At 43.4% G+C, this 26,634-nt stretch overlaps 1 protein-coding gene across 1 annotated transcript; it reads left to right on the plus strand.

Annotated features, from left to right (window-relative positions):
* Window positions 1–19,254: 19,254 nt before the first annotated feature.
* LOC309546798 (olfactory receptor 52D1-like) lies at window positions 19,255–20,199 on the plus strand (the record flags this gene model as incomplete). Its single annotated transcript, XM_082246487.1, has 1 exon — window positions 19,255–20,199. One exon carries the CDS (start codon window positions 19,255–19,257, stop codon window positions 20,197–20,199), a length of 945 nt encoding a protein of 314 aa, XP_082102613.1.
* Window positions 20,200–26,634: the final 6,435 nt, after the last annotated feature.

Below are 26,634 nucleotides of genomic sequence, written 5' to 3' on the forward strand. Positions count from 1 at the left end.
AGCCCCTCACATATGTGAGACCCCTGTGTACTAAAGTAGAAGGGCAAAAGATAATTGCAAGTGGCAGGCAAAAAGTGTGGTTGATTAACAGGCCGAGATCGGTGGACGTGGAAGTTAGAAACGTGGTTTAAAATGGCAGGCAAATGCATCCTCAGTAAACAGGCCAGGGTCAGTTAACGTGGAATGTAGAAACATGGTAGCAGGCAAATGATCCACACAGGTATTTGAAATAGGGAAATGGCAGTCTGTTAAAAATAAGGGGAAGTAATTACTTACGGATGTGTGATAAATTCTGAAGCATTCTCCAATGCATAGGCCAGGTTGGTAGGGACATTGGGGACAAGGATAACTAGTGTCCCTTCTAACTCCTCCTCTGCTTCACAAAAGACATTTCTTTTGGCGTCTTCTTCCTGCTTCTGTGGGGCGAATGGTTTAGGGGAAATGTTGCTCATGAAGTCGACTCACACGACTCACACTATCAGAGCTAATCCTTCCTGGGGTGGGTCCTTGTTGGTCAATCAGGACAGCGATGATATCTTTAATATATTTGAGGTAGGTGATGGGTTGGCTTTTTGTTGACTTCTGATAGCAGATATATGAATTATACATGGCCATATGAAAGAGATGAAATGCAACTTTTTTTACACCAGTAATGGGAATTTCTGGTTGATAAATATGGTTCATCTGGTCATTTAATTACAACCCCCCCATGAACTGAATATAATCTTGGACACCTTTAGGCTTTACAATGGGGCTGCGTCTTCTGTAAATCTCCATCAAGGTGTCATTGTGGATGGTGGACATGACATAAACATCTTTCTTGTCCCTCCACTACATGGCCAACCCTTCCTCATTTCTCAAAGATTCCCCCCTTTGTAGCCTTTTTGTGGCTAAACTTTGTGGGAAGCCCTTCCTATTTTTTCTGGAGGTACACAGGCCAGGGTTTTTTCACGGTTCAGGTGACATATATTAAAAAACATATTGCAACAACTTACACACGCTAATGCACATACCTTTTCTACTTATTTTGCAGACTTCTGACGAGTACTTCTGGTGGGTAGTGCTGGTGTGTATTGATAGTGGGTACTGCTGGTGGGTACTGCAGGTGCAGTTACTGCTGTTGGGAACTGCTGGCAGGTAATGCTGGTGAGTACTGCTGGTGGGTACTACTGGCGGGTAATGCTGACTGGTACTAATGGCAGGTACTGATAGTGGGTACTGCTGGCTGGTACTGCTGGTGGGTACTGCTGGTGGGTACTGATAGTGGGGACTGCTGGCTGGTACTGCTGGTGGATACTGCTGTTGTGGTTACGGTTGGTGGGTACTGCTGGTGGGTAATGCTGGGGAGTACTGCTGGTGGGTACTGCTGGCTGGTACTGATGGTGGGTAACGCTGGGGGGGGGGGGTACTGCAGGCTTGTACTGCTGGCGGGTTATGCTGATGGGTACTGCTGGCTGGTAATTCTGGTAGGTACTGCTGGTGGATAATGCTGGTGGGTAATGATGGCTCCTCTGAGACGGAGAGTGTGACAGGAGTGGTGCTGGAGAAGCATGCATCTGCAGTAGAGAGCAGAGCTGATGCTTCCTGCATCACTCCTGTGACTGTCACAGGTGGAGTGCATTTTATATCACTCCACCTGTGACAGGAGCTGGAACTACACAGGAAGCATCGGCTCTTCACTGACACAGCTTACATTGCAGCCGGTACATCGTGCAGCCCTTGCGGGTGTCAGGGAGCCACAGGCCAAATGCAGGAGACTTCCGCACCTCGCGGGAGACTTGGGATGTCTGAGAGGGGGGCACACATGGAGATACCGGGGACATTGCATAATTCTGTTGAACTCTCTTTTTCTGCAACATCAATAATTGTTTTATAGCAGCACTATTATAAGGATTTGCAGTGTTGATACATGAAGGTAGGAACATTGGATTAATGGAAGGACTATTATTATTTTTCTACCACATAAGGACTCATCATTGGGAGCATCATTCGGAGCACTGGTCACTTTATATGAGATTTGGTCACTTTATATGAATACAGGCATTTTTATTTTTTTTTCTCGATTGGTAACTTGTCAAGCTAAAAACGCTGCACAAAAACACCTGTAAAACCCAGTAAAAATAGCAACGCCTAGATGTGAACATAGCCTAAGAGAATCAGTACAATACATGCAGCTTGATGAAGGACATGTGCTAGTCTGAATCTGTGCAGTTGTTTGTGCTTGTAAGCTTGTTATATGCATGAAGATTTAAAGGAGAAAGAAATTCAACTAAGGCCCCTTTCACACTTATGTGACTTAAAATTCGCACAATTTTACCGCAATTTTATTGCCGCAAATCTGACTGGACTTGAAGCAATGCCTATGTCTTCAGACCTATGTCTTTGGACCTCAAAACGCATTAAAATCGTCCCAAAGTAGTTCAGGGACTACTTTGAAGTTGTTGTGGCTTGAAGTCGTACAGATATGAACGGTACTCGTTGGAAATCATGAAGTTCGACTTGTCACGCAACTTTGCAGTCCCAAATCACAGGACAAGTCACAAAAGTGTGAAAGGGGCCTAAGACTGAGATACAGTCTATACAGTATATATATATATATATATATATATATATATACACACACACTATATTACCAAAAGTATTGGGGCGCCTGCCTTTCTTTACATGCACATGAACTTTAATTTCATTCCAATCTTAGTCTATAGGGTTCAATATTGAGTTGGCCCACCCTTTACAGCTATAACAGCTTCCACTCTTCTGGGAAGGCTGTCCACAAGGTTTAGGAGTGTATCCATGGGAACGTTTGACCATTCTTTCAGAATCACATTTGTGAGGTCAGGCACTGGTGTTGGACAAGAAGACCTGGCTTGCAGTCTGCCCTCTAATTCATCCCAAAGGTGTTCTATCTGGTTGAGGTCAGGACTCTTTGCAAGCCTGTCAAGTTCATCCACCCCAAACTCGCTTATACATGTCTTTATGGACCTTGCTTTGCCTCTGCTGATATAAAGATCAAATCATCAATATAGTATATATAAGGTATAAAGCGATTTTATCTCTAAAATGATTCTTATCTCCAAAGATGTGGGACCTCTAACACCAACCCATGAAAAGGTTGGCTAATGAGGGTGAAAACTTTGTTCCCATCGTGGCCCCACACCTCTGGAGATAGAATACCTAATCGAACAAAAAATAATTATGTTTCAAAAGATACTCCAAGGTTTCTCCAATAAACTTTCACAACTCCATTGATAAACCTGTATAATGCCTGTATAACGCTTCAATGGCCAAGTCATGAGGTATGGAGGAGTATAGACTTGAAACATTGCATATAATCCATGCATAGATAGATGGTTAATATCTCTGAGGAAGTTGGGTAGTGTTTGGACAATTGGCTGCAACTGACCATCCAACCACTCTCCCAAGCATTCATTAATGGACCCAATACAAGAGACAATGGGTTTCCCCTTTACTGGGTTGATTCCCTTATGAACCTTGGGAAAGTGGTGTAGGGTAGTCAAAACCAAACATTCTGGAACCAATGCTTCTGACTCCTTAGGTGTAAATGCTCGCAAGCTGACTTTCTTATTGCTACCACACACTAGTAGAGTATTAGTATAGGGTATAGCATGGCACAGTCTAGGGCACACTTACACAGGGTCTCGAAAGATGTTGGATGGCTATCGCATTTTGAGAGACCCTAGCCTGGAACATTTAAAGTTTTTTTACAATTACAAAAAAAGTTTAAAAAGTTAAAAAAAATATGACAAAATTGAAAAGAAAATGTAAAAATAAAAAATCCAAAAATAGTTATAGGTAATTTTCTGTTCCTACTCTTTACTCTTTTCTACTCTGTCTACTTTTACTGTACTTTATAATATACTGTAATGTTGTATTGTTACTGTTTTTCATTGTTAACCATAGTTTGCTTTGCAGATACCACCATTCTACTGTTTTCCTGCACTGTATACTATTATATTGTAATGTTTTATTGTTACTGTGTTTTATTTTTAACCATTGTTTGCTTTGCAGGTACGCCCTTCAGCTGCAGCACTGATTTGTTTATTCTGACAGCAACAGTGTTTGCTCTAAGGATATATGTAAATCAATGAATGCAGCGCTATAGGAGGTGATTTCACCACTGCAGATAAAAAAAAGAACATATATGGGGAAGCAAAGGGGGAGGGGTGGACACAGAGGGCAGATATGCCCTATGCTTCGCCATATATTTTTTTTAACCCTTTTCTTGGCAGAGATTTATTCATCCACATTGATCAATGCGAATGGAGGAATCTGCTATGTTCTTTTTTTTTCCGTTCAGCCCATGGGTTGAACGAAAAAAAGAACATTGCATGTATGCCTATCATTAGAAGTGGGTGGATGCTGGGAGGTTTAATGGTGGGCATACCACACACTTTCTGGTGGAGATTTCGTCATCCACATCAATCGATGTGAAAGGAGGAATCTGTTAGTTTCTCTTTTTTAATTCAGCCCGCAGGATACAGGAAAAAAAAAAAAAAACTTACAATATATGCCCAACAAGGACCAGCAATGTACTGGTAGGTCACTGGACTTTGAATGGTCTAACCAGGATGATGCCAGTAGATTTATATTTAGCAGATAATTAACTGCTAAACTGCTTTTACAAGCAGTGGGAGGGGACTCCCCCCCCTCCTGCCCCCTTCCATGGTTTTCTTTGGCTCTCCTGTCCCACCGGTAACCCGAGGCTACAGCTGGTGGTTCCATCAGCTGCCCATAGAACTGATTGGAGACCAGAATGGCTCCAATCATCTCTATGGCCTAAGATACAGGAAGCTACGAGCATTTCATGACTTTGCTTTCGGCAGATATAAACAGCTCCTTTGGGAAATTGGAAAAGCATCTTATCACACCAATCTTGGTGTGGTCAGATGCTTTAAGGGCAGAGGAGAGATCCAGAGTCTAATAGACCCCAATTTTTTTTTAAAAAGAGTACCTGTCACTAACTATTGCGATCAAAGTGGATATGTAAATTCCCTGTGATAACAATAAAAATTATAAAAAAAAATGAAAGGGAATGTGTCAAAAGAAAATAAAAAAGCAAAATAAATAATAATAATTTAAAAAAAATAAATTCAAGCACCCCTGTCCCCCTATGTTTGCGCGGAAAGGCGAACTCAAACATTGGTCTGGTGTCCTATGTAAACAGCAATTGCAGCATGCATGTGAGATATCACTGTGAACGTCAGATTGAGGGCAGTAATTCTTGCAGTAGACCTCCTTTGTAAATCAAAAGTGGTAACCTGTAAAGGCTTTTAAACATGTACGTAGTATGTTGCCGCTGCACGGGCATGCACAATTTTAAAACATGTCATGTTTGGTATCTATGTACTCGGCATAAGATCATATTTTATATTTTACCAAACAATTGGGCAATATATAATGTATTTGTGCATTGAATTATTAAAAGAATGTTTTTTTCCCCATAAATTGCGTTCAGAAAATCTCTGTGCAAATACCGTGTGACCAAAATTGACCAAAATTGCAACACCCACCATTTTGTTCTGTAGGACCTCTGCTTTAAAAAAATATATAATGTTTGGGGGTGCAAAGTAATTTTCTAGGAAAACATAATAATAATTTTTTCATGTAAATAAAAAGTGTCAGAAAAGGCTTGGTCTTCAAGAGTGGGTGATGTGTGGCATAAGCTTCTAACATTGGGCATAAAATGCCAGGACCTTTCAAACACCCCCAAATGACCCCTTTTTGGAAAGTAGACACCCCAAGCTATTTGCTGAGAAGCATGTTGAGTCCATGGAATATTTTATATGTTGCCACAAGTTTCGGGAAAATGACAATTTTTTTTTACACAAAGTTGTCACTAAAGTATGCATTGCTCACACATGCCATGGGTATATGTGAAATGACAACCCAAAATGCTGCTGCTGCTTCCCCTGAGTACAGGGATACCACATGTGTGAGACTTTGTGGGAGCCTAGCTGTGTATGGGACCCCGAAAACCAATTACCGCCTTCAGGTTTTCTAATGGCGTAAATTGCTTATTTTACTTCCTCACTACCTGTCACAGTTTTGGAGGCCCTGAAATGTCAAGATGGCACAACCCCCCCCACCCCCCCCCCCCAAAACACCCCATTTGGGAAAGAAGACACTCCAAGCTATTTCCTGAGAGGCATGTTGTGTTCATGGAATATTTTATATTTTGCCACAAGTTTCGGGAAAATGACAAAAATGTTTTTTTTTTTTTAACACAAAGTTGTCATTGAAATGATATATTGCTCACGCATGCCATGGGTATATGTGAAATGACACCCCAAAATAAATTGTGAGACTTTTTGGCAGTCTATTCACATACAGGACCCGGAAAACCAATCACCGCCTTCAGGCTTTCTAAGGGTGTAAATTGTTGATTCCACTCCTCATTACCTATCACAGTTTCCGAGGCTATGAAATGCCAAGATAGCACAAAATCCACCCAAATTACCCCTTTTCGGAAAGTAGACACCCCAAGGTATTTGTTAAGGGGTATGGTGAGTATTTTGCAGCTCTCGTTTGTTTTGGAAAATGAAGAAAGAAAAGGAAAAACATTTTTTTTTTCTTTTTTCAAAACTTTGTGACAAAAAGTGAGATCTGCAAAATGCTTAAAATGCCTCTCAGCAAATAGCTTAGGGTGTCTACTTCCTGAGAAGGGGTAATTTGGGGGGGGGGGGGGGGGTTGTGCTATCTTGGCATTTCATGGTCTCCAAAACAGTGATAGGTCGTGAGGAGTGAAATCAAGAATTTACGCCCTTGGAAAGCCTAAAGGCGGTGATTGGTTTTTCTGGGTCCTGTACGCGGCCAGACTGCCAAAAAGTCTCACACATGTGGTATCCTCGTACTCAGGAGAAGCATCAGAATGCATTTTGGGGTGTCATTTCACATATACCAATGGAATGTGTGAGCAATATATAATTAAATTGACAACTTTGTGTAAAATTAAAAAGAAATAAAAACGTAATTTTCCCAAAATTTGTGACAAAGTATAAAATATTCCATAGACTCAACATGCAAATAGCAAATAGCAAGCATCCCAGCAAATAGCTTAGGATGTTCACTTTCTTTATGGTTTCCAAAACTGTGATAGGTAGTAAGGAGTGAAATCAACAATTTACGCCCTTAGAAAGCCTGAAGGCGGTGATTGGTTTTAGGGGTCCTTTTCGTGGCCAGACCGCCAAAAAGTCTCACACATGGGGTATCCCCATAATTAGGAGAAGCAGCAGAATGTATTTTGGGATGTAATTCCACATATACCCATGGCAGGTGTGAGCAAAATATCATTTAAATGACAACTTTGTGTAAAAAAAAAAAAAAAAAAATGGCGTTTTTCAAACACATGTGACAGAAAAATAAATTTTGGCTTAAATGTATGACAAAAATTCGAGTTTATTTGATATATATATTTTTTTTTTTTAAAAAGTAGAAAATGTAATTTTTTCTCAAAATTTGTCAGTCTTTTTTCCTTTGTATCGCAAAAAATAAAAACCACAGAGGTGATCAAATACCACCAAAAGAAAGCTCTATTTGTGGGAAAAAGGACGTACATTTTTTGGGTACAGCACTGCATAACTGCTCAATTGCCAGTTAAAGTCACGCAGTGCCAAATTGCAAAAAATGGCCAGGTCATTAAGGGGGTACAACCTCCTGGTCCCGAAGTGGATAATAATACATGCAGACTATCTGAAAGTCTAATTTTATACAGAAGTACCTGCATTTTGATGTCTGCTTTTGTTGTGTAAACACAAAGCAATTTTGATATTACCATATACTGCTTTTCCAAACAGGTAAATGTGTTATATATATATAAAAAAAAAAAAAAAAAAAAAAAACACAATAAATGTCTCCTTTGCAATAAAAACCTGGCTGCTTGCAATGTACAACAACAGAATTTTAGTTCTACTTTAAATTGTATCTGACAAACAGGATGAAAAAAGTCTGGCAAATTTAGTTCCAGAACTTCCAGGTCTAGGTCTTGCCAGAAAACGCAAGCAATGGTCAAGGTAGATTGAATTGAAATAGGCATGTTGGGGATTTATATTTAATTTTAAAGTTAGGCCCGGAGTAAAAAAGAGAAGCCTAGATGCAGGGCCGGCATGACTGGGTAGAAAGGGATTTTGGACATAGGAGGAGTTGGGGGAGGAATAGTTAATTAAAGTGGCAGACTTACTGGATTGGCAGAAAGTGAGGAGCACGAGGGGCTTCAGGATTTGGGAGCGTAGGAAGTAGTTGGGAGGAGTCAGTCGGGAGAGAGCCTGGAGGGGACAACTTCCCATCCTTCCTCCCTTTGAGTAAACAGTTTAACAGCAATTTGGTCTTTACTATTTATCAGTTATTGGTTTGGCGATTTGTCATAGCAGCTGGCGGGGCAGGAGGTCCTTGGATGTGTCATGAATAGGTGAGAAAAGGTACCTTTTGTAGGGACCTGTCTTGGGTACGGCTCCCATTATTATGGATGGTGGTACCTGTGATACTGGTTTGTCTCTGAGCCGGTGTTTTCTGTGGCTGGAGGCCTATAATAGTGTTTCACAGGTACTTGAAGTGTTTGCACATGAGGGCCTTGGGGCCCCTGGGAATACTATCTGTGTGTTAATATGTTAAAACGTTAATATGTTTTAATGTTATTTATATTTGGTTAATAAAAGGCTGCAATGACCATTAAACTCCAGTTGGTGTCGTGTCTGGTTAATTCATGAGAGAGGTTAGTGGAGTGGTGCTCATTCACCTCTGAAGACGTCTAGCCAATGACGAAATGCGTTAGTGGAACGCACGTCGTGACGTCATACGGGCTTAGTGGAACGCAAGCCAGAACTACCGCTCTCCACTTGCAGCTCACGTGTATGACGGCGGTTTTTGCTTGTTTTTATGGAGTAATATTCACATTTGCCTCACCGTTTGATACCATTTGTTTTTATTGAACCTTCCTGATGTTTTTTACCTGTTTTTTATCACCTCACTGGGATTGTATTTGTTGGAGTGACCGGGGTTGTGTGCAATATTAAACCATTTCCAAACAGTACTGCACTATCCGTTTTTTTTATTCCTTTTATTATACACCCGTGATTGGAGGTGACCCAACAGGAGGATTACCATTCCAAGAAGGAGCAATTGTGTTTGAAGGAAATATACCCGCTTTGGAGACTACTAGCAGTAAGAGTGGTACTGCAGAGGGATAGCTCTATTCGCCAGGAGGGAACTCATCCGGACCTGGAGAGGGTCTTCTAAGCACGATTGGTCTTAATGTCGTATGGCATGTAGGACCCACATTTTCTGGTGAGTTTGAAATTTATCTATTTTCCACGGTGAAGGGATACCTGGGAAAGAAAGAAAGAAGCACCTGCACTTTAATAATCTTTGGACTGTTTTTGTCACTTAGAAGTAGGGTTGAGCGGACACCTAGATGTCCGTGTTCGACGGGTTCGGCCGAACTTTAAAAAAAAGTCCGGGTCCGTGTCCCGGACTTTTATCGAACTTTTCCCGGACACCGAACCCCATTAAAGTCAATGGGGACCCGAACTTTAAGGCACTAAAATGGAAACATTTTAAAACACCAAAGGAAAGGGCTAGAGTGCTGCAAATGGCAGCAAAACGTAATTAAGAGCATGGCAAGTGCTCTGCAAACAAATGTGGATAGGGAAATAACTTAAAACAACAAAAAAAAACAGAAAAATAAAACAATGTTCTTCTTCATCTCTGAAGGACGAGGCCCATATGGAGTAGGAGGGAGGTTGAGGTGGTGGTGGATGTGGCGGTGACATAGGCGTGCGCACAGGGTGTGCTGGGTGTGCCTGGGCACACCCTAATCACCTAGGGCACATAGCATTGCCAGTGAGGAGATGGGAAAGATCTCCCTCGGACCTGCTCTGCTCTATTTCTCTTTGCCAGCAGGGAGAGTAATGTATTGGGGCCATGTACCTGTAGGCAAACACATGCATGTGTATTTCAACTTTGGGGTGCACACCTTAATGCAATAGGCTGCGCACACCTATGGGCGGTGTAGGTGGAAGCGGCGGTGGAGGAGGACCAGGGCCGGATTAAGAGCATCATGGGCTTGGTGCTGAGGATTTTGAAGGGCCTTAAGGGCCGTGCCTTGGCATGCACCCAGAGGAGGAAGGGTGCAGCCATGCATGCCTAATTCAACATGGGATGCTGTCTCTGAAGCCCATAAACACATCCATGCATCGGCAACTGTCCCTCCTTGTCCGGCCTTCGCGCTGTGTGGGGAGGTTCTGAGGGTGCTGCCTGGGGAAGCGAGCATAGAAGCCAGACTTCTGTGTTTACAAGTGACAGAAGAGCGGTAACAGTGAATATGGCCAACCGGGGCCTATATAAAAGGTAGGGGCCTAGAGCTGCAGCTTCAATAGCCCCTACGTTAATCTGGCCCTGAGGAGGAGGACGAGGTAGCCAACACTGCTTCTTTTCACAAATTTTAAATGAGGGTACACCCCAAAAGAGTGAGAAAGAGCAAAAATGGAACAATGGGTGGGTAAGGTCGGTATCCATTGCTATTCTGCACAAGGCACGGAAAAGTCCCGTGGGATCCATGCCTGGTTCATTTTAATGAACGTGAGCTTGTCCACATTGTCTCTGGACAGGCGGCTGCGCTTGTCTGTTATAACGCCCCCAGCCGTGCTAAATACCCGTTCAGATAATACACTGGCTGCAGGGCACGCCAGCACCTCCAAGGCGTAAAGGGCAAGCTCAGGCCATGTGCCCAATTTGGAGACCCAGAAGTTGAAGGGGGCAGACCCGTCATTCACTACATGTAGGCGTGTGCACACATACTGCTCCACCATGTTGGTAAAATGCTGCCTCCTGCTAAGACGTTCCATCTGAGCTGCTGGTGCTGCTGTTTGTTGTGGCGTGCTGACAAAGCTTTTCCACATTTCGGCCATGCTAACCCTGCCTTCTGAGGTGCTGGCGGTGCCCTGGTTGCGTTGGCGACCTCCTCCTCCTCCTCCTCCTCTGCCTTGTGCTTCCACTGCGGCCCCGCTGTCAGATGGGAATGCCAGCAGCATGGCGTCTACCAGCGTGCGCTTGTACTCGCGCATCTTGCGATCGCGCTCCAGTGAGTGAATTAAGGACGGTACGTTGTCCTTGTAACGGGGATCCAGCAGCGTGGCCACCCAGTAATCAGCACAAGTTAGAATGTGGGCAACTCGGCGGTCGTTGTGGAGACACTGCAGCATGTAATCGCTCATGTGTGCCAGGCTGCCCAGAGGCAACGAAAGGCTGTCCTCTGTGGGAGGTGTATCGTCCGTGTCCTCTGTATCCCCCCAGCCAAGCACCAGTGATGGCCATGAGCTGGCCTGGGTGCCACCCTGCTGTGAACATGGTTCCATCTCCTCCTCCAGCTCCTCCTCCTCCTCATCCTCCTCATCCTCCAGAACTGTGCCCCTGCTGGACAATTGTGTCCCTGGCGTTTGTGTGTGCAGGAACCCACCCTCGGAGCCCCTTGCGAATGACTGCCCTGAAAGCCTTGGAAATGTTACCTCTTCATCCTCCTCCTCCTCCTCATCCTGTGCCACATCCTCTTCCATCATCGCCCGAATTGTTTTTTCAAGGAGGCATAGAAGTGGGATAGTTAAGCTGAGAACGGCATCATTGCCACTGGCCATGTTGGTGGAGTATTCAAAACAGCGCAACAAGGCACACGGGTCTCGCATGGAGGCCCAGTTATTGGTGGTGAAGTGGTGCTGTTCCGCAGAGCGACTCACGCGTGCGTGCTGCAGCTGAAACTCCACTATGGCCTGCTGCTGCTCGCACAGTCTTTCCAGCATGTGCAAGGTGGAGTTCCACCTTGTGGGCACGTCACATATGAGGCGGTGAGCGGGAAGGCCGAAGTTACGCTGCAGCGCTGCCAGGCGAGCAGCAGCAGGGTGAGAACGCCGAAAGTGCGCACAAACGGCCCGCACTTTCTGCAGCAGCTCTGACATATCGGGGTAGTTTTTAAGGAACCTCTGCACCACCAAATTCAGCACATGCGCCAGGCAAGGGATGTGCGTCAAACCGGCTTGGCCCAGAGCTGCTATGAGATTTCGCCCAGGCCGGGCTTGAGGCTCGCTGGCAGCAACCACTCATTTGTCTGCTGTTCCATGCTCCTCCACAACTCCTGCGCGGTGTGTGGTTTGTCCCCCAAACAGGCAAGTTGTAAAACTGCCTGCTGTCGTTTACCCCTGGCCGTGCTGAAGTTGGTGGTGAAGGTGTTACGCTGTCCGGATGAGGAGGCGGTAGAGGATGAGGAAGCGGAGTAGGAGGAGTTAGGAACAGGAGGCAAACTGAAGCGCCCTGCAATCCTCGGTGGTGGAAGGACATGCGCCAAATTGCTATCCGCCTCAGGCCCATCTGCCACTGCATTTACCCAGTGTGCCGTTAGGGAGATATAACGCCCCTGACCGTGCTTACTGGTCCACGTATCAGTAGTTAGGTGGACCTTGGCACAGATGGCGTTGCGCAGTGCACACCTGATTTTTTCCCCCACTTGGTTGTGCAGGGAAGGGATGGCTTGCCTGGAAAAGTAGTGGCGGCTGGGCACGACGTACTGTGGGACAGCCACCGACATAAGGTTTTTAAAACTGTGCGTCTCCACCAGACGGAATGACAGCATTTCAAAGGCCAATAATTTTGAAATGCTGGCATTCAGGGCCAGGGATCGCGGGTGGGTAGGGGGGTACTTCCTCTTCCTCTCAAGTGTTTGGGAGATGGAAAGCTGAACGCTTCCACGGGACATTGTGGAGATGGTTGTTGGTGACCCAGGTGGTGGTGTTGCTGACAGATCGTCTGTTTGCGGGGTGGCAGGTGCCGGTATCACTACAGATGTGGCTGGAGCAGCCGAGACTGCAGCAGAAGAGGAAGCAGGATGAGCCAGAGACGTTTCTTGGTTTTGAAGGTGTGTACTCCACTGCAGCTCGTGCTTTGCACTTAGATGCCTGATCATGCAGGTTGTGCTCAGGTTGAGAAGGTTTATGCCTCGCTTCAAGCTCTGATTGCACAGGGTGCAAACCACTGGTGTCCTGTCATCAGCACATTTTCTAAAGAACTTCCACGCTAGAGAACTCCTTTGAGCTGACTTTGGTGCGCTTGTTCCCTTGCTGCGTTGGGCAGTAGCGGGCGTAGTGTCTAGGGCACGGCCGCTCTGCTTCTGCACCCTGCTCCCTCTTCTGCTGTGCTGGTGGCTCTGTGCGACCACCGCCTCTTCCTCCAAACTACTCAGGTCACCTGCATGACGTTCATTCCATGTGGGGTCGAGGACCTCATCGTCCTCCACATCATCTTCCACCCAGTCTTCACCCCTGCCCTCCTTGTCGGTCTCCACAATGCTGAACGCCGCAGCAGTTGGCACCTGCGTTTCGTCATCATCGGAGACGTGCTGCGATGGTCCTTGCATGTACTCATCTTGAGAAATAAGTGGTTGGGCATCGCTGCACTCAATCTCTTCCACTTCTGGGGCAGGGCTAGGTGGATGGCCCTGGGAAACCCTGCTGACAGAGTCATCAAAAAGAAGAAGAGACTGCTGTATGGCTTGGGGCTCAGACTGCTTGCCTGATTTGCAAGGGGGTGAGGTGAAAGACGGTTGGACATCGGCTGCAGGTGCCAACTGTGACCTTTCTGCAGTAGACTGGGTGGGAGACAATGTGAAGGAACTGGAGGCACTGTCAGCAGCAAACCAATCTACTATCGCCTCCACTTGTTCTGGCCTCATCACTTCTAGAGGCGTATGATGCCCTACCAAATACTGATGCAGGTTCTGTCACCTACTCACACTTGAGGAAGGTGTTTCACTTGTGCGTGTAGCTGGCACAGATCGACCACGTCCTCTCCTTGCAACAGGAGCTCTACCAGCAGCACCACGACCCAGGCCACGGCCCTTATTTGACGGTCTCCTCATTTTTCTGTAATTTAAGATCTTGCCCTAGAAAGGTTTTTATTGAATTACGGAATAGGAAATATGATCCAAAAAAGTGTATGTATCTCACACGTACACAACCACACTAGGCCCCAATTACTATTGTTTCTACCCCTAAAAGGATGGATGAGGAGTAGGAGGAGTATGGAACAGACAGCACCCACAAATCTTCAGAAGTATCAGATGAACCTCAAAAACTTGGAAAGGTGGATCTCACACGTACCGACACAGACTATCCCGCAATTCAATTGATCCTCAAAGGTTTTTATTGAATAGCGGAATAGGAAATATGATCAAAAAAAAAAGTGTATGTATCTCACACGTACACCACCACACTAGGCCCCAATTACTATTGTTTGTACCCCTAAAAGGATGGTTGAGCAGTAGGAGGAGGAGTATGGAACAGGCAGCACCCTCAAATCTTCAGAAGTATGAGCTGAACCCCAAAAACTTGGAAAGGTGGATCTCACACGTACCGACACAGACTATCACGCAATTTAATTGATCCCCAAAGGTTTTAATTGAATAGCGGAATAGAAAATATGATCAAAAAGAAAGTGTATGTATCTCACACGTACACCACCACACTAGGCCCCAATTACTATTGTTTGTACCCCTAAAAGGATGGTTGAGCAGTAGGAGGAGGAGTATGGAACAGGCAGCACCCTCAAATCTTCAGAAGTATGAAATGAACCCCAAAAACATGGAAAGGTGGATCTCACACGTACCGACACAGACTATCACGCAATTTAATTGATCCCCAAAGGTTTTAATTGAATAGCGGAATAGAAAATATGATCAAAAAGAAAGTGTATGTATCTCACACGTACACCACCACACTAGGCCCCAATTACTATTGTTTGTACCCCTAAAAGGATGGTTGAGGAGTAGGAGGAGGAGTATGGAACAGGCAGCACCCTCAAATCTTCAGAAGTATGAGATGAACCCCAAAAACTTGGAAAGGTGGATCTCACACGTACCGACACAGACTATCACGCAATTTAATTGATCCCCAAAGGTTTTAATTGAATAGCGAAATAGAAAATATGATCAAAAAGAAAGTGTATGTATCTCACACGTACACCACCACACTAGGCCCCAATTACTATTGTTTGTACCCCTAAAAGGATGGATGAGGAGTAGGAGGAGTAGGAGGAGTATGGAACAGGCAGCACCCTCAAATCTTTAGAAGTATGAGATGAACCTCAAAAACTTGGAAAGGTGGATCTCACACGTACCGACACAGACTATCACGCAATTTAATTGTTCCCCGAAAGGTTTTTATTGAATAGCGTAATAGGAAATATGATCAAAAAAAGTGTATGTATCTCGCACGTACACCACCACACTAGGCCCCAATTACTATTGTTTGTACCCCTAAAAGGATGGATGAGGAGTAGGAGGAGTAGGAGGAGTATGGAACAGGCAGCACCCTCAAATCTTCAGAAGTATGAGATGAACCTCAAAAACTTGGAAAGGTGGATCTCACACGTACCGACACAGACTATCATGCAATTTAATTGTTTATACCCAAAGGTTTTAATTAAATAGCGGAATAGAAAATATGATAAAAAAAAAAGTGTATGTATCTCACACGTACACCACCACACTAGGCCCCAATTACTATTGTTTGTACCCCTAAAAGGATGGTTGAGCAGTAGGAGGAGGAGTATGGAACAGGCAGCACCCTCAAATCTTCAGAAGTATGAGATGAACCCCAAAAACTTGGAAAGGTGGATCTCACACGTACCGACACAGACTATCACGCAATTTAATTGATCCCCAAAGGTTTTAATTGAATAGCGGAATAGAAAATATGATCAAAAAGAAAGTGTATGTATCTCACACGTACACCACCACACTAGGCCCCAATTACTATTGTTTGTACCCCTAAAAGGATGGCTGAGGAGTAGGAGGAGGAGTATGGAACAGGCAGCACCCTCAAATCTTCAGAAGTATGAGATGAACCCCAAAAACTTGGAAAGGTGGATCTCACACGTACCGACACAGACTATCACACAATTTAATTGATCCCCAAAGGTTTTAATTGAATAGCGGAATAGAAAATATGATCAAAAATAAAGTGTATGTATCTCACACGTACACCACCACACTAGGCCCCAATTACTATTGTTTGTACCCCTAAAAGGATGGATGAGGAGTAGGAGGAGTATGGAACAGGCAGCACCATCAAATCTTCAGAAGTATGAGATGAACCCCAAAAACTTGGAAAGGTGGATCTCACACGTACCGACACAGACTATCACGCAATTTAATTGATCCCCAAAGGTTTTAATTGAATAGCGGAATAGAAAATATGATCAAAAAGAAAGTGTATGTATCTCACACGTACACCACCACACTAGGCCCCAATTACTATTGTTTGTACCCCTAAAAGGATGGATGAGGAGTAGGAGGAGGAGTATGGAACAGGCAGCACCCTCAAATCTTCAGAAGTATGAGATTGTGTTCACTGTACCCCACAAAGATTGTGTTCACTGCACCCCACAAAGATTGTGTTCACTGTACCCCACAAAGATTGTGTTCACTGCACCCTAAAAGGATTTTGTTCACTGCAACCCAAAAAGGATGTTGTTCACTGCACCCCAAAAAGGATTTTGTCTCTGCACCCCAAAAGGATGTTGTTCACTGCACCCCAAAAAGGATTTTGTTCACTGCACCCCACAAAGATTGTGTTCACTGCACCCCACAAAGGATTGTGTTCACTGCACCCCAAAAAGATTGTGTTCACTGCACCCCAAAAAGGATTTTGTTCACTGCACCCCACAAAGATTGTGTTCACTGCACCCTAAAAGGATTTTGTTCACTGCACCCCAAAAAGATTGTGTTCACTGTACCCCCCAAAGATTGTGTTCACTGCACCCCACAAAGATTCTGTTCACTGTACCCCACAAAGATTGTGTTCACTGCACCCTAAAAGGATGTTGTTCACTGCACCCCACAAAGATTGTGTTCACTGCACCCTAAAAGGATGTTGTTCACTGCACCCCAAAAAGTATGTTGTTCACTGCACCCCAAAAAGATTGTGTTCACTGCACCCCACAAAGATTGTGTTCACTGCACCCCACAAAGGATTTTGTTCACTGCACCCCAAAAAGATTGTGTTCACTGCACCCCAAAAAGAATGTTCACTGCACCCCAAAAAGGATGTTGTTCACTGCACCCCAAAAAGGATTTTGTTCACTGCACCCCAAAAAGATTGTGTTCACTGCACCCCACAAAGATTGTGTTCACTGCACCCCACAAAAGATTTTGTTCACTGCACCCCAAAAAGATTGTGTTCACTGCACCCCAAAAAGGATGTTGTTCACTGCACCCCAAAAAGGATTTTGTTCACTGCACCCCAAAAAGATTGTGTTCACTGCACCCCACAAAGATTGTGTTCACTGCACCCTAAAAGGATGTTGTTCACTGCACCCCACAAAGATTGTGTTCACTGCACCCTAAAAGGATGTTGTTCACTGCACCCCAAAAAGGATGTTGTTCACTGCACCCCAAAAAGATTGTGTTCACTGCACCCCACAAAGATTGTGTTCACTACACCCCACAAAGGATTTTGTTCACTGCACCCCACAAAGATTGTGTTCACTGCACCCTAAAAGGATGTTGTTCACTGCACCCCAAAAAGGATGTTGTTCACTGCACCCCAAAAAGATTGTGTTCACTGCACCCCACAAAGATTGTGTTCACTACACCCCACAAAGTATTTTGTTCACTGCACCCCACAAAGATTGTGTTCACTGCACCCCACAAAGGATTTTGTTCACTGCACCCCAAAAAGATTGTGTTCACTGCACCCCAAAAAGGATGTTGTTCACTGCACCTCAAAAAGGATGTTGTTCACTGCACCCCAAAAAGGATTTTGTTCACTGCACCCCAAAAAGATTGTGTTCACTGCACCCTAAAAGGATGTTGTTCACTGCACCCCACAAAGATTGTGTTCACTGCACCCTAAAAGGATGTTGTTCACTGCACCCCAAAAAGATTGTGTTCACTGCACCCCAAAAAGATTGTGTTCACTGCAGCTCACACACAGAAAAATGGATGTGGATCACTGACACCTGCCTATCTCCTATCCCACACCACACAGCAATATCGTTTGTAGTTTTTAGAACACAGTTTCCCTAAAATTCAGCAGCAGCCTCTCCCTAACAGGATTGAGAAGAGATCGTAGATCGGGACTAAGTGCAGACCCCACACAGCAATATCGATTGTAGTTTGTAGAACACTCTGACCCTAAAATTCAGCAGCAGCCTCTCCCTAACAGGATTGAGAAGAGATCCTAGATCAGGATTGAGTGCAGACCCCACCCCCCACACAGCAATATCGATTGTAGTTTGTAGAAGACACTGACCCTATAATTCAGCAGACTCTATCCCTAAAATGCCTACAACTCGCCCTGCCTAAACACTCCGACCTGTCCCTCAATTCTATCCGGACACCAATTCGTTTTCCCTGCCTGTCTTTCCCTAATCAGCAGCCAGCACGTATGTGTGCTCTGTCCCTGATCTAAGCAGCAGAATGAAGCCGCTGCGGCTGCCTGGAACTTATAAAGACTTGGTCACATGCTTCAGACGGCCAATCACAGCTACTGAGACATTTGCAGGCATGGCTGGGATGGCTTAAGGCACACCAGTTAAACAATTGTTGATTGGCTGTTGAAAGCCCGCCATGAAAAGAGCGCCAAAGCATGCAAAACCCAGAAATAAAACGACCGAACACGGATTTTTACCCGAACATACAGTAAAGTGTCCGTGTCCGTGTTCGGTTACAAAAAATCCAATTATTCGGTACGAACACGAATAATACAGTCCGTGTTCGCTCAACACTACTTAGAAGTCACATTTTGGTGGATGATACCTTACTATGGATTGTTTATTATAATTCATCAACTATTTTTGTGCACATAAACTTTAGTTACTATTGATTAATAATTTTTTCAGATATCGTCATTTGTCACATCACGGAGCACAGTATTAATTTTATATTTTATATTTTATTTATCTAATTAGCACTATATTCTAATATCTACAGCAAGTTTTTTATATTGTGTTTTTATATTGTCATTTTTATCTCCTCACTAATTTGGTTGATATACTTTAGCAAGCGCTATAGGTAATCACTTATCTCTGATTACTATATTTCATCTTTGGTACCTAGTCATGGAAAATACAGCTAGAAACTGGTGTATCTCCTAGCTTGCTTTTACCTTAATCCAATAATATATATATTTATTTATATATTTATATTTATTATTATTTATTTTTATTTTTTTTAGGAAAAAACTCTCCTTCACAAAAATGCTAAATTTCTCATACATTCACCCAACTGTGCTGTTTCTCGGTTTTGAAGACATGAAATTTACAAGATACATCTACAGTGTTATAGCATGTTTGGTCTATGGATTGATCATCTTATTTAACAGTTCTGTGATCTCAATCATAGCTTTGCACAAGAGTCTTCAAGAGCCTATGTACATTTTTATAGCCGTATTATGTGTCAACGGGTTATACAGGAGCGCCACCTTTTTCCCCAGCCTTATCGTGGACTTAATCTTCAGTATACAAACTATTTCCTACATTGGATGTGTTACACAAGTCTTCTGTATCCATACGTACTTAGGATGTGAGATGACTATCTTAACGGCTATGGCCTATGACCGCTTTGTGTGTATCTGCAACCCTCTGAGATATAACAACATTATGTCCTTCATCACAGTTTTTAAATTGGTTGTTGCAGCCTGGTCATACACGATCATCCTAGTTGGCATTCATATTGTGTTGACAATTCGGCTTCCCCTATGTGACAATGTTATACTGAAGATCTACTGTGACAACTGGTCCATTGTGAGGCTCTCTTGTGTGGATACGACAGTGAATAATGGCTTTGGTCTCTTTATTGCCTCAACCTTCATTGCCTTAATGCCTATATTGATCATATGCTCCTACATTCAGATTCTTAAGGCCTGTGCCCAATCCTCAAAAAACTTTCGAGCCAAGGCTCTTCAGACATGCACCCCTCACTTGATCACCATCACCAATTATGCTTGCAATTTGCTCTTCGAGCTTCTCATGTATCGTTTTATACCTACAGAGTTCCCATATGAGCTGAGGATGGTCATGTCCGTCCAGCTCCTTGTGGGGCCACCTATTCTTAACCCTTTAATTTATGGGCTAAAGCTGAAAGATATCAGGGTTAAGATCCTTTATATCTTCCACTTAAGGGACAGCAGAGTTCATGAGTGACAACCATTTGTAGCATATGACACAGAGCGACTAAATAAAGTTATGGAAGTTTTATTTTTGATAGAAAGCTGTAGTGTTTTTGTTTATATGTTCTTTCTTTTTATATTCAGGAGTTAAGAAATATGATTTTTAGTCCCCTCCCCTTTCTCCCTCTCTATGATTGAAGATTCAATCACAGAGAGATAGTTTGAAAGGAAGACGCTTCTGTTTTACTGTCTCTATTGAAAACCCATAATGCCCCGCAAATACAGTGTCATGGGTTAACCCTGTATTTATTGTTTATTTGTAAAATAAAATTATAAATAGCAAAATAAAAATGCATATAAAGCATCAGTGTAAAAAAACTTTAAAAAGCTTCTAAATAAAATTGACTCAAACCTTTTGTAGCTTTTCTCTAAAAAGGGTTTGCTCATATTCCAGTTGATACAATTTTCTATTAACCCAACAACCCAACAACCCTTATACAATATTTGACATAATGTAATCCTTTCCTGATTTAAGTGCTTCTGATGTTTATGAGCACACTGGATAGTAGTTCCTTTTTCAGGTTTTCAGGCCAGTCATGTTATGTGCAGGATCCTTTTCCTCTTTGGATTTTGTCCCAGTGGTGGTCAGTTCCCAATTAAGCAGAGAGCGGTGCTGATGTGATATCGTTAACACCACTCTCTGCTTTATTACACTTTGATTTCAGGGCACCATTTTAAGTCCCCCTCAGGGAGTGAGTTCATAATGTCCTACACTCACAGCATGTTCTCAATCTTCCAGTTTAGATAATGTTGGGCATCGTCCAGCTTGGAAGACTAAAGACATCTTGTGACAAAAAGAAATTTGAGTGGGCAGTCCTGGGGAAGAGGTAAGTATTGCAACAAAAAAGAAAAGCTGCTTTTTTATTTTATCTGTGCCTGGAGGACCTTTTAAGAAAAAAAAATGCCCATAATTGGGTTTTACATAGGTTAGGAAGATGTCACAATCCTTGTGGCGATAAGGATCTAAAATAGCCTTTCTCAACCAGGGTTCCATGGAACCCTAAGGTTCCTCCAGAGGTTGCTAAAGGTTCTTTAAGCTATCTGACCTTCTTTGGGATGGCACCTGCATAATTCTGGAGCCAATATCACTTGTCACCAGCATGACATTAAAGATCTATTTAGCTGTTTGTAAGGCTCACCATATAGGTTACAATCTGAACATACAGTCTCTGTACCATCAACTTTAGATTTACCTAAACAATGTACAAAGACCTACCTAATCTATCCAATCAATCGGTATCCAACCAAGGAGACCATTGCATTGCAAACTTATTGGTAGATCTAAAGGAGGTTGTACAGTTTGTAGGGTGTATGGTGAGCCTAAGGGTGGCAGTCCGACCACCACTGTAATGGGGGCATTCTTCTTACTGAGGCATTCTTCACACTTATCAGCAATGTAAGGAGCATTCTTCCCTCTGACGCCCAATGAATTGGTTTTAGCAGGGGTTCCTTGAGACCTGAAAATTTTTTCATTGGTTTCTCTGGGTTAAAAATGTTAAAAAAGGCTCATCTAAAATCTCAAAAGAAGATACTCTTGCATGAGGTGCAACATATTCTGAGAAGATTTAGTATACTTAGCATTCTCAGGATCTCCATGGAAAGGTTGTGACCATCAGTTGCTCCAGTAATTAAACCAAGTATGTTTTTTTATTATCCGCCACTAGTGTTTTTAATGGGGTAGAGCTGTGTTTTTAGATAAGGAGGAGGGCCACTATTTACTAAACCTGACCTTGCATTTTGGTGGAAGGTCTGCCCTAAAGAGGAACCTCATTCTGGAAAAAAAATTTCTGTAGCTGCTAGTTTTTAATAAACATGCACTTTCGAGACCAGGGATTCTGCACAGTCCTCACCAGGACCGGTTATTTACCGGTCTTTGGGTACCTAGCACTTCCATCTCGGATGTGGAAAGCTGGCTGTGCTTTACTGCTGGCTTCCCACTGGGTGTGAGTAGTGCTGCCCTTTCTCAATGGACCTGCAGCATCCTGGGACCTGGGTCATGTACCAGTAGGTTTCGGGCATGGGATGATCCTCAGTCGGATTGCCTAGGTGATCCAAGCTGAAGTGAAGCAAGGTACCTGTCAGAAAAAGAAAAAAATAAATAAACCTCCAAAAGTTGTGGGTGGAGGGGGGGGGGGGAGCGGCGGGGAGTGGAACTTCCCATTTTAGGGGAAGCTCAGTTCAGAGCAGTGTCCCCAAAGAGACCAAAGCAAATACCCTATTATAGGATGACCACCTTTGGGAATCTTTGTGTTTTTCCTTGGGGTCCTGTGAATTTTAGTTCTGCCCCTGTTATTACTTAATTTCGAAGCTCTATCCTAAGGGGGCCCTGCATACTGCCACTGTATGTATGTATGTATGTATGTATGTATGTATGTATGTATGTATGTATGTATGTATGCCACTATCTGATTCCTACATCAGCAGGAATGGATGCATTGTCACAAACACAGCCACATAAGGATTTCTGGCAAGCAGTATTCAAATACTGTAGCTGCTGACATTTAATATAAGGGCACTTACCTGTCCAGGGATCCAGCAATGTCAGCACCTGAGCCAATACTTCATTCGGCTTCGGGTGCAGGCATCTTAACTAAGGGAAACCAACAGTGAAGCCTTCAGGCTTCCCAGCCAGTTGCCTACTGCACATGCATGAGTCGCTCTGCGCTTTTTGAATGGTCCCGCCGTCTTCAGGGACCCATGTGTATCCCAGAAGGAAGTGGGGGGAAGGGAAGGACATACTCAAAGATGGCCCCAGTGATTTTACTCAGAAGTGGCAGCGGGTACCTGTCAGAACCAGGTACTCTCTCCCCCCCAAAAGTGCCAAATGTGGCAGTGGAGGGTGCAAACAAACAGAGCTTCCCCTTTTAGGTGGAGTTTCACTTTAATTCATGGATTTGCTATGTGAAAGGAAGCAGTGAACTACAACCACTGTGTAGTATGGGGCTTGCAATACATATAATACACAGTCTCCTCATTTTCCTGACTTCAAAAGTTACAATCTCTGTGAGGATTTTCATCATCCAAGACTCTGAGATGTGTTGGATGCCCTCTTTTCCATCCACATATTTACATAGTTAGTGAGGTTGAAAAAAAGACACCAGTCCATCCAGTTCAACCTATGATGTGTGTGTGTGTTTGCTGCTAACCGCACATTGTATACCCCTGTATGTTTTGGTCTTTAAGGTGCCCATCTAATAGTTTTTTGAAACTATCGATGCTCCCTGCTGATACCACTGTTTGTGGAAGAGAATTCCACATCCTTACTGCTCTGACAGTGAAGAACCCCACATCAATGCACTGTAGTTTTCCCCACTACATCACTACAGTGGACAGTTGGGGTTGGCAGGAGAACCACAGTCCATGGCAAGGGAAGCAGACATTCAAGAAATCTGAAAGTTTTGGATGTTGAAGATCCTGCTGGAGATCATAGCTTTTGAAGTGAGGACCTATGGCCCACCTTAGTTAAGTGTTAGGAGTCTTTTTTTACAGGTAATCTTTTCAGAACATTTTTAAAAGCGACAGAGTAGCTTTAGGGACTGCTGGTCCTGCAATGTTTCCTAAAACTCCAGGACAGTTTATTAAAAACTCCCGATGTATCCATGTTACAAAATTTACATAAAAACAAGGTATTTCCCTTAAAGGATAAATGCACTTTAAAATAAGATGCATGCTCAACTCGAACAGAAGGCTGTGATTCCACTGTGTGCCCACTGTGACCCAAGTCTTCATTGTCCTGTCTAATAGACTTCTATGGGATTATGAAAGTTGCATAATGCAATCAGGTGGCAGCAACCTGAGTGTTGTAATATGTAAAGCCAAAGGCTAAGTACTAAAGTGCCTCATCCCAAAATGTTAGGAAAATATTGAAACGATTCAGGCAAGGACTTTCACGGCACAACGGTAATTTTATAAAACAATTTATTCATGAACATATTAACCACTTTACCACCGGAGGATTTTGCCGTCTTACGTCTGGGCCACTTTTTGCGATTCGGCACTGTGCGACTTTAACTGACAATTGCGCGGCCATGCAATGCCATACCCAAACGAAATTTACATCTTTCTTTCCCCCACAAACAGAGCTTTCTTTTGATGGTATTTGATCACCTGTGCGATTTTTACTTTTTGCGCTATAAACAAAAAAAGAGCGACAATTTTGAAAAAATAACAATATTTTTCACATTTTTTATATGAAATTCCCCCCAAAAAAATGTAAAAATCTAAATTTTTTATCATTTTAGGCCAATTTGTTTACTGCTACATATTTTTGGTAAAAAAAATCCCAATAGCGTATTTTGATTAATTTGCGCAAAAGTTATTGCGTTTACTAACTAAGGGAAAGATTTCTGTCGTTTTTGGTGTTTTTTTTTTTAAAAGTAATGGCGGCGATCTGCGATTTTTTTTGCAGGACTGCGACATTGTGGTGGATAGATCGGACCCTTGACTGACATTTTTGCCACTTTTGGGGGTACCAGTGACATTACTACAGTAATCAGTGCTATAAATATGCACTGTTACTGTAAAAATTACACTGGCAGGGAAGGGGTTAATTTTTATTGGTGATCAAGGGGTTAATGTATGCCTGGTGCTTACTAACGTGTGTGGGGGGAGGGGACTGAGTGACACAGGGACAGATCATAGGTTCAGCTATGCTGAACCCTGCAATCTGACCCTGCCTGTCACTTAGGAGATCCGCCCGCTTTGTTTACACAAGCGGGCGGATCTCCACACTCGATTCCCCGACGATCGGGGAAGAGCGGCGGTGATCACCGCCGCTCCTCCCCTGGCCTGACTTCCGCTGTGACTGAATACATCGGGAGCGAGCCTCCAGCGGCGCACGTGCGCTGCCGAGAGAGGGGAATGTCTGGCGACGTAGGTCTACGTCGGCATACGTTATCGAGCCACTTTGCCGCACTAGAGCTCTAGTGAGCAGCGGTAAAGTGGTTAAAAAACCTTAAATAGTGGTACATAAACCCCCAAAGGAACAGAAAAAAGGGGGTAAAAAAGGGGGGGGGGAGGCCGAAACAGCGTCCAACTAGTAGTGCAATATACATATATTAGACATTTCTGTAGTAAATATAAAATTGTTGTCATACTACATCACAAAATAGTGGGTCTCATAAGGGGTGACAGGGAAGGATCTGCCGTCCATCAGGATCCCATGATGTCGTATATAGAAGATAAGACTACATGCTCGACATGTTTCGCTAGTTTGCTAGCTTCATCGGGAGCTTATAATGTAACTCTGTATAATGTTATGATTCAGTAGAACAGGTGAATACAAGAAGCCTAGAACTAACGAGGAAGGTGTAGGGTCTGTAAGCAGCATCAAAGTAAGTAACAGGTGTGTAGATGGTTATCTGCTAAAGATTTATATTGGAAACAGATTGGATATAGATACCGCCATCTTAAGACCGCATTAGATTCCTGTATAGTTTAATGTAGAAATAAGATGCAGTAATATGCGTGGCTACAGCAGTACCGAATCCAAGCACACAGTCAGAGGACTACACAGATAATAGATGCTGCAATGGACATACACCCTCCCCGGATGGGGAACCACCACCATGAATTTTATATTTACTACAGAAATGTCTGATATATGTATATTGCACTACTAGTTGGACGCTGTTTCGCCCCCCCCCCCCCTTTTTTTACTCCCTTTTTTTATGTTCCTTTGGGGGTTTATGTACCACTATGTATGGTTTTTTAATATGTTAATGAATAAATTGTTTTTTTTTTATAAAATTACTGTTGTGCCATAAAAGTCCTTGCCTGAATCATTTCAATATTTTCCTTCTATGGGATTATCTCTGGCCTCGGGGCACAGCCCTATAGAAGTCATAGACATATATATCATACATACTGTATGTCATGCCAAAAATGTTTAGGTTTTAAAACCACTTGAAGTGTGTACTTGCCCTCTGCCAGACCTAAGTATTAAGAGTCTTCATTTGCATGCAACTTTTTTTTAGAATTTTTCTTTTTTTTTTTTAAAGGTTAGTTCACCTTTTCACAAACAATACAACTCCAAATACAACAAAAAATGTTCTTTAACGGTTATCTCCTGGTACCCATGTCAACTGGTGTGGAGGTCCCGACATCTAAGGCTCAGAGGCTGAGTAGCATAATGATGCTCATAATGGTGAGCAGTCATTGGTACATGACCTATGAGATTCTCTCTGAGCCATCTTTGTTTCGGGGTGGCATCATGAAAGAAAGGTGCAGAAGAGCATAGTTTTCCAATGCCTAGAACACTGCATTAGGTAGCGTGGTCAGAACCCCCCTACTCACCAGAACCCCAAACTTGGTGCCAGAGAGGCAAAGAAGTAATGGAAAGTTTTCCCATCCATTCGTTTTTATCTTGTGTATTTGGTTTGGATAATAAAGAGATACCAGATCAGCACAC

Source organism: Pelophylax lessonae, assembly GCF_965119305.1.
Source record: "Pelophylax lessonae genome assembly, chromosome: 2".
NCBI classification, from domain to species: domain Eukaryota; kingdom Metazoa; phylum Chordata; class Amphibia; order Anura; family Ranidae; genus Pelophylax; species Pelophylax lessonae.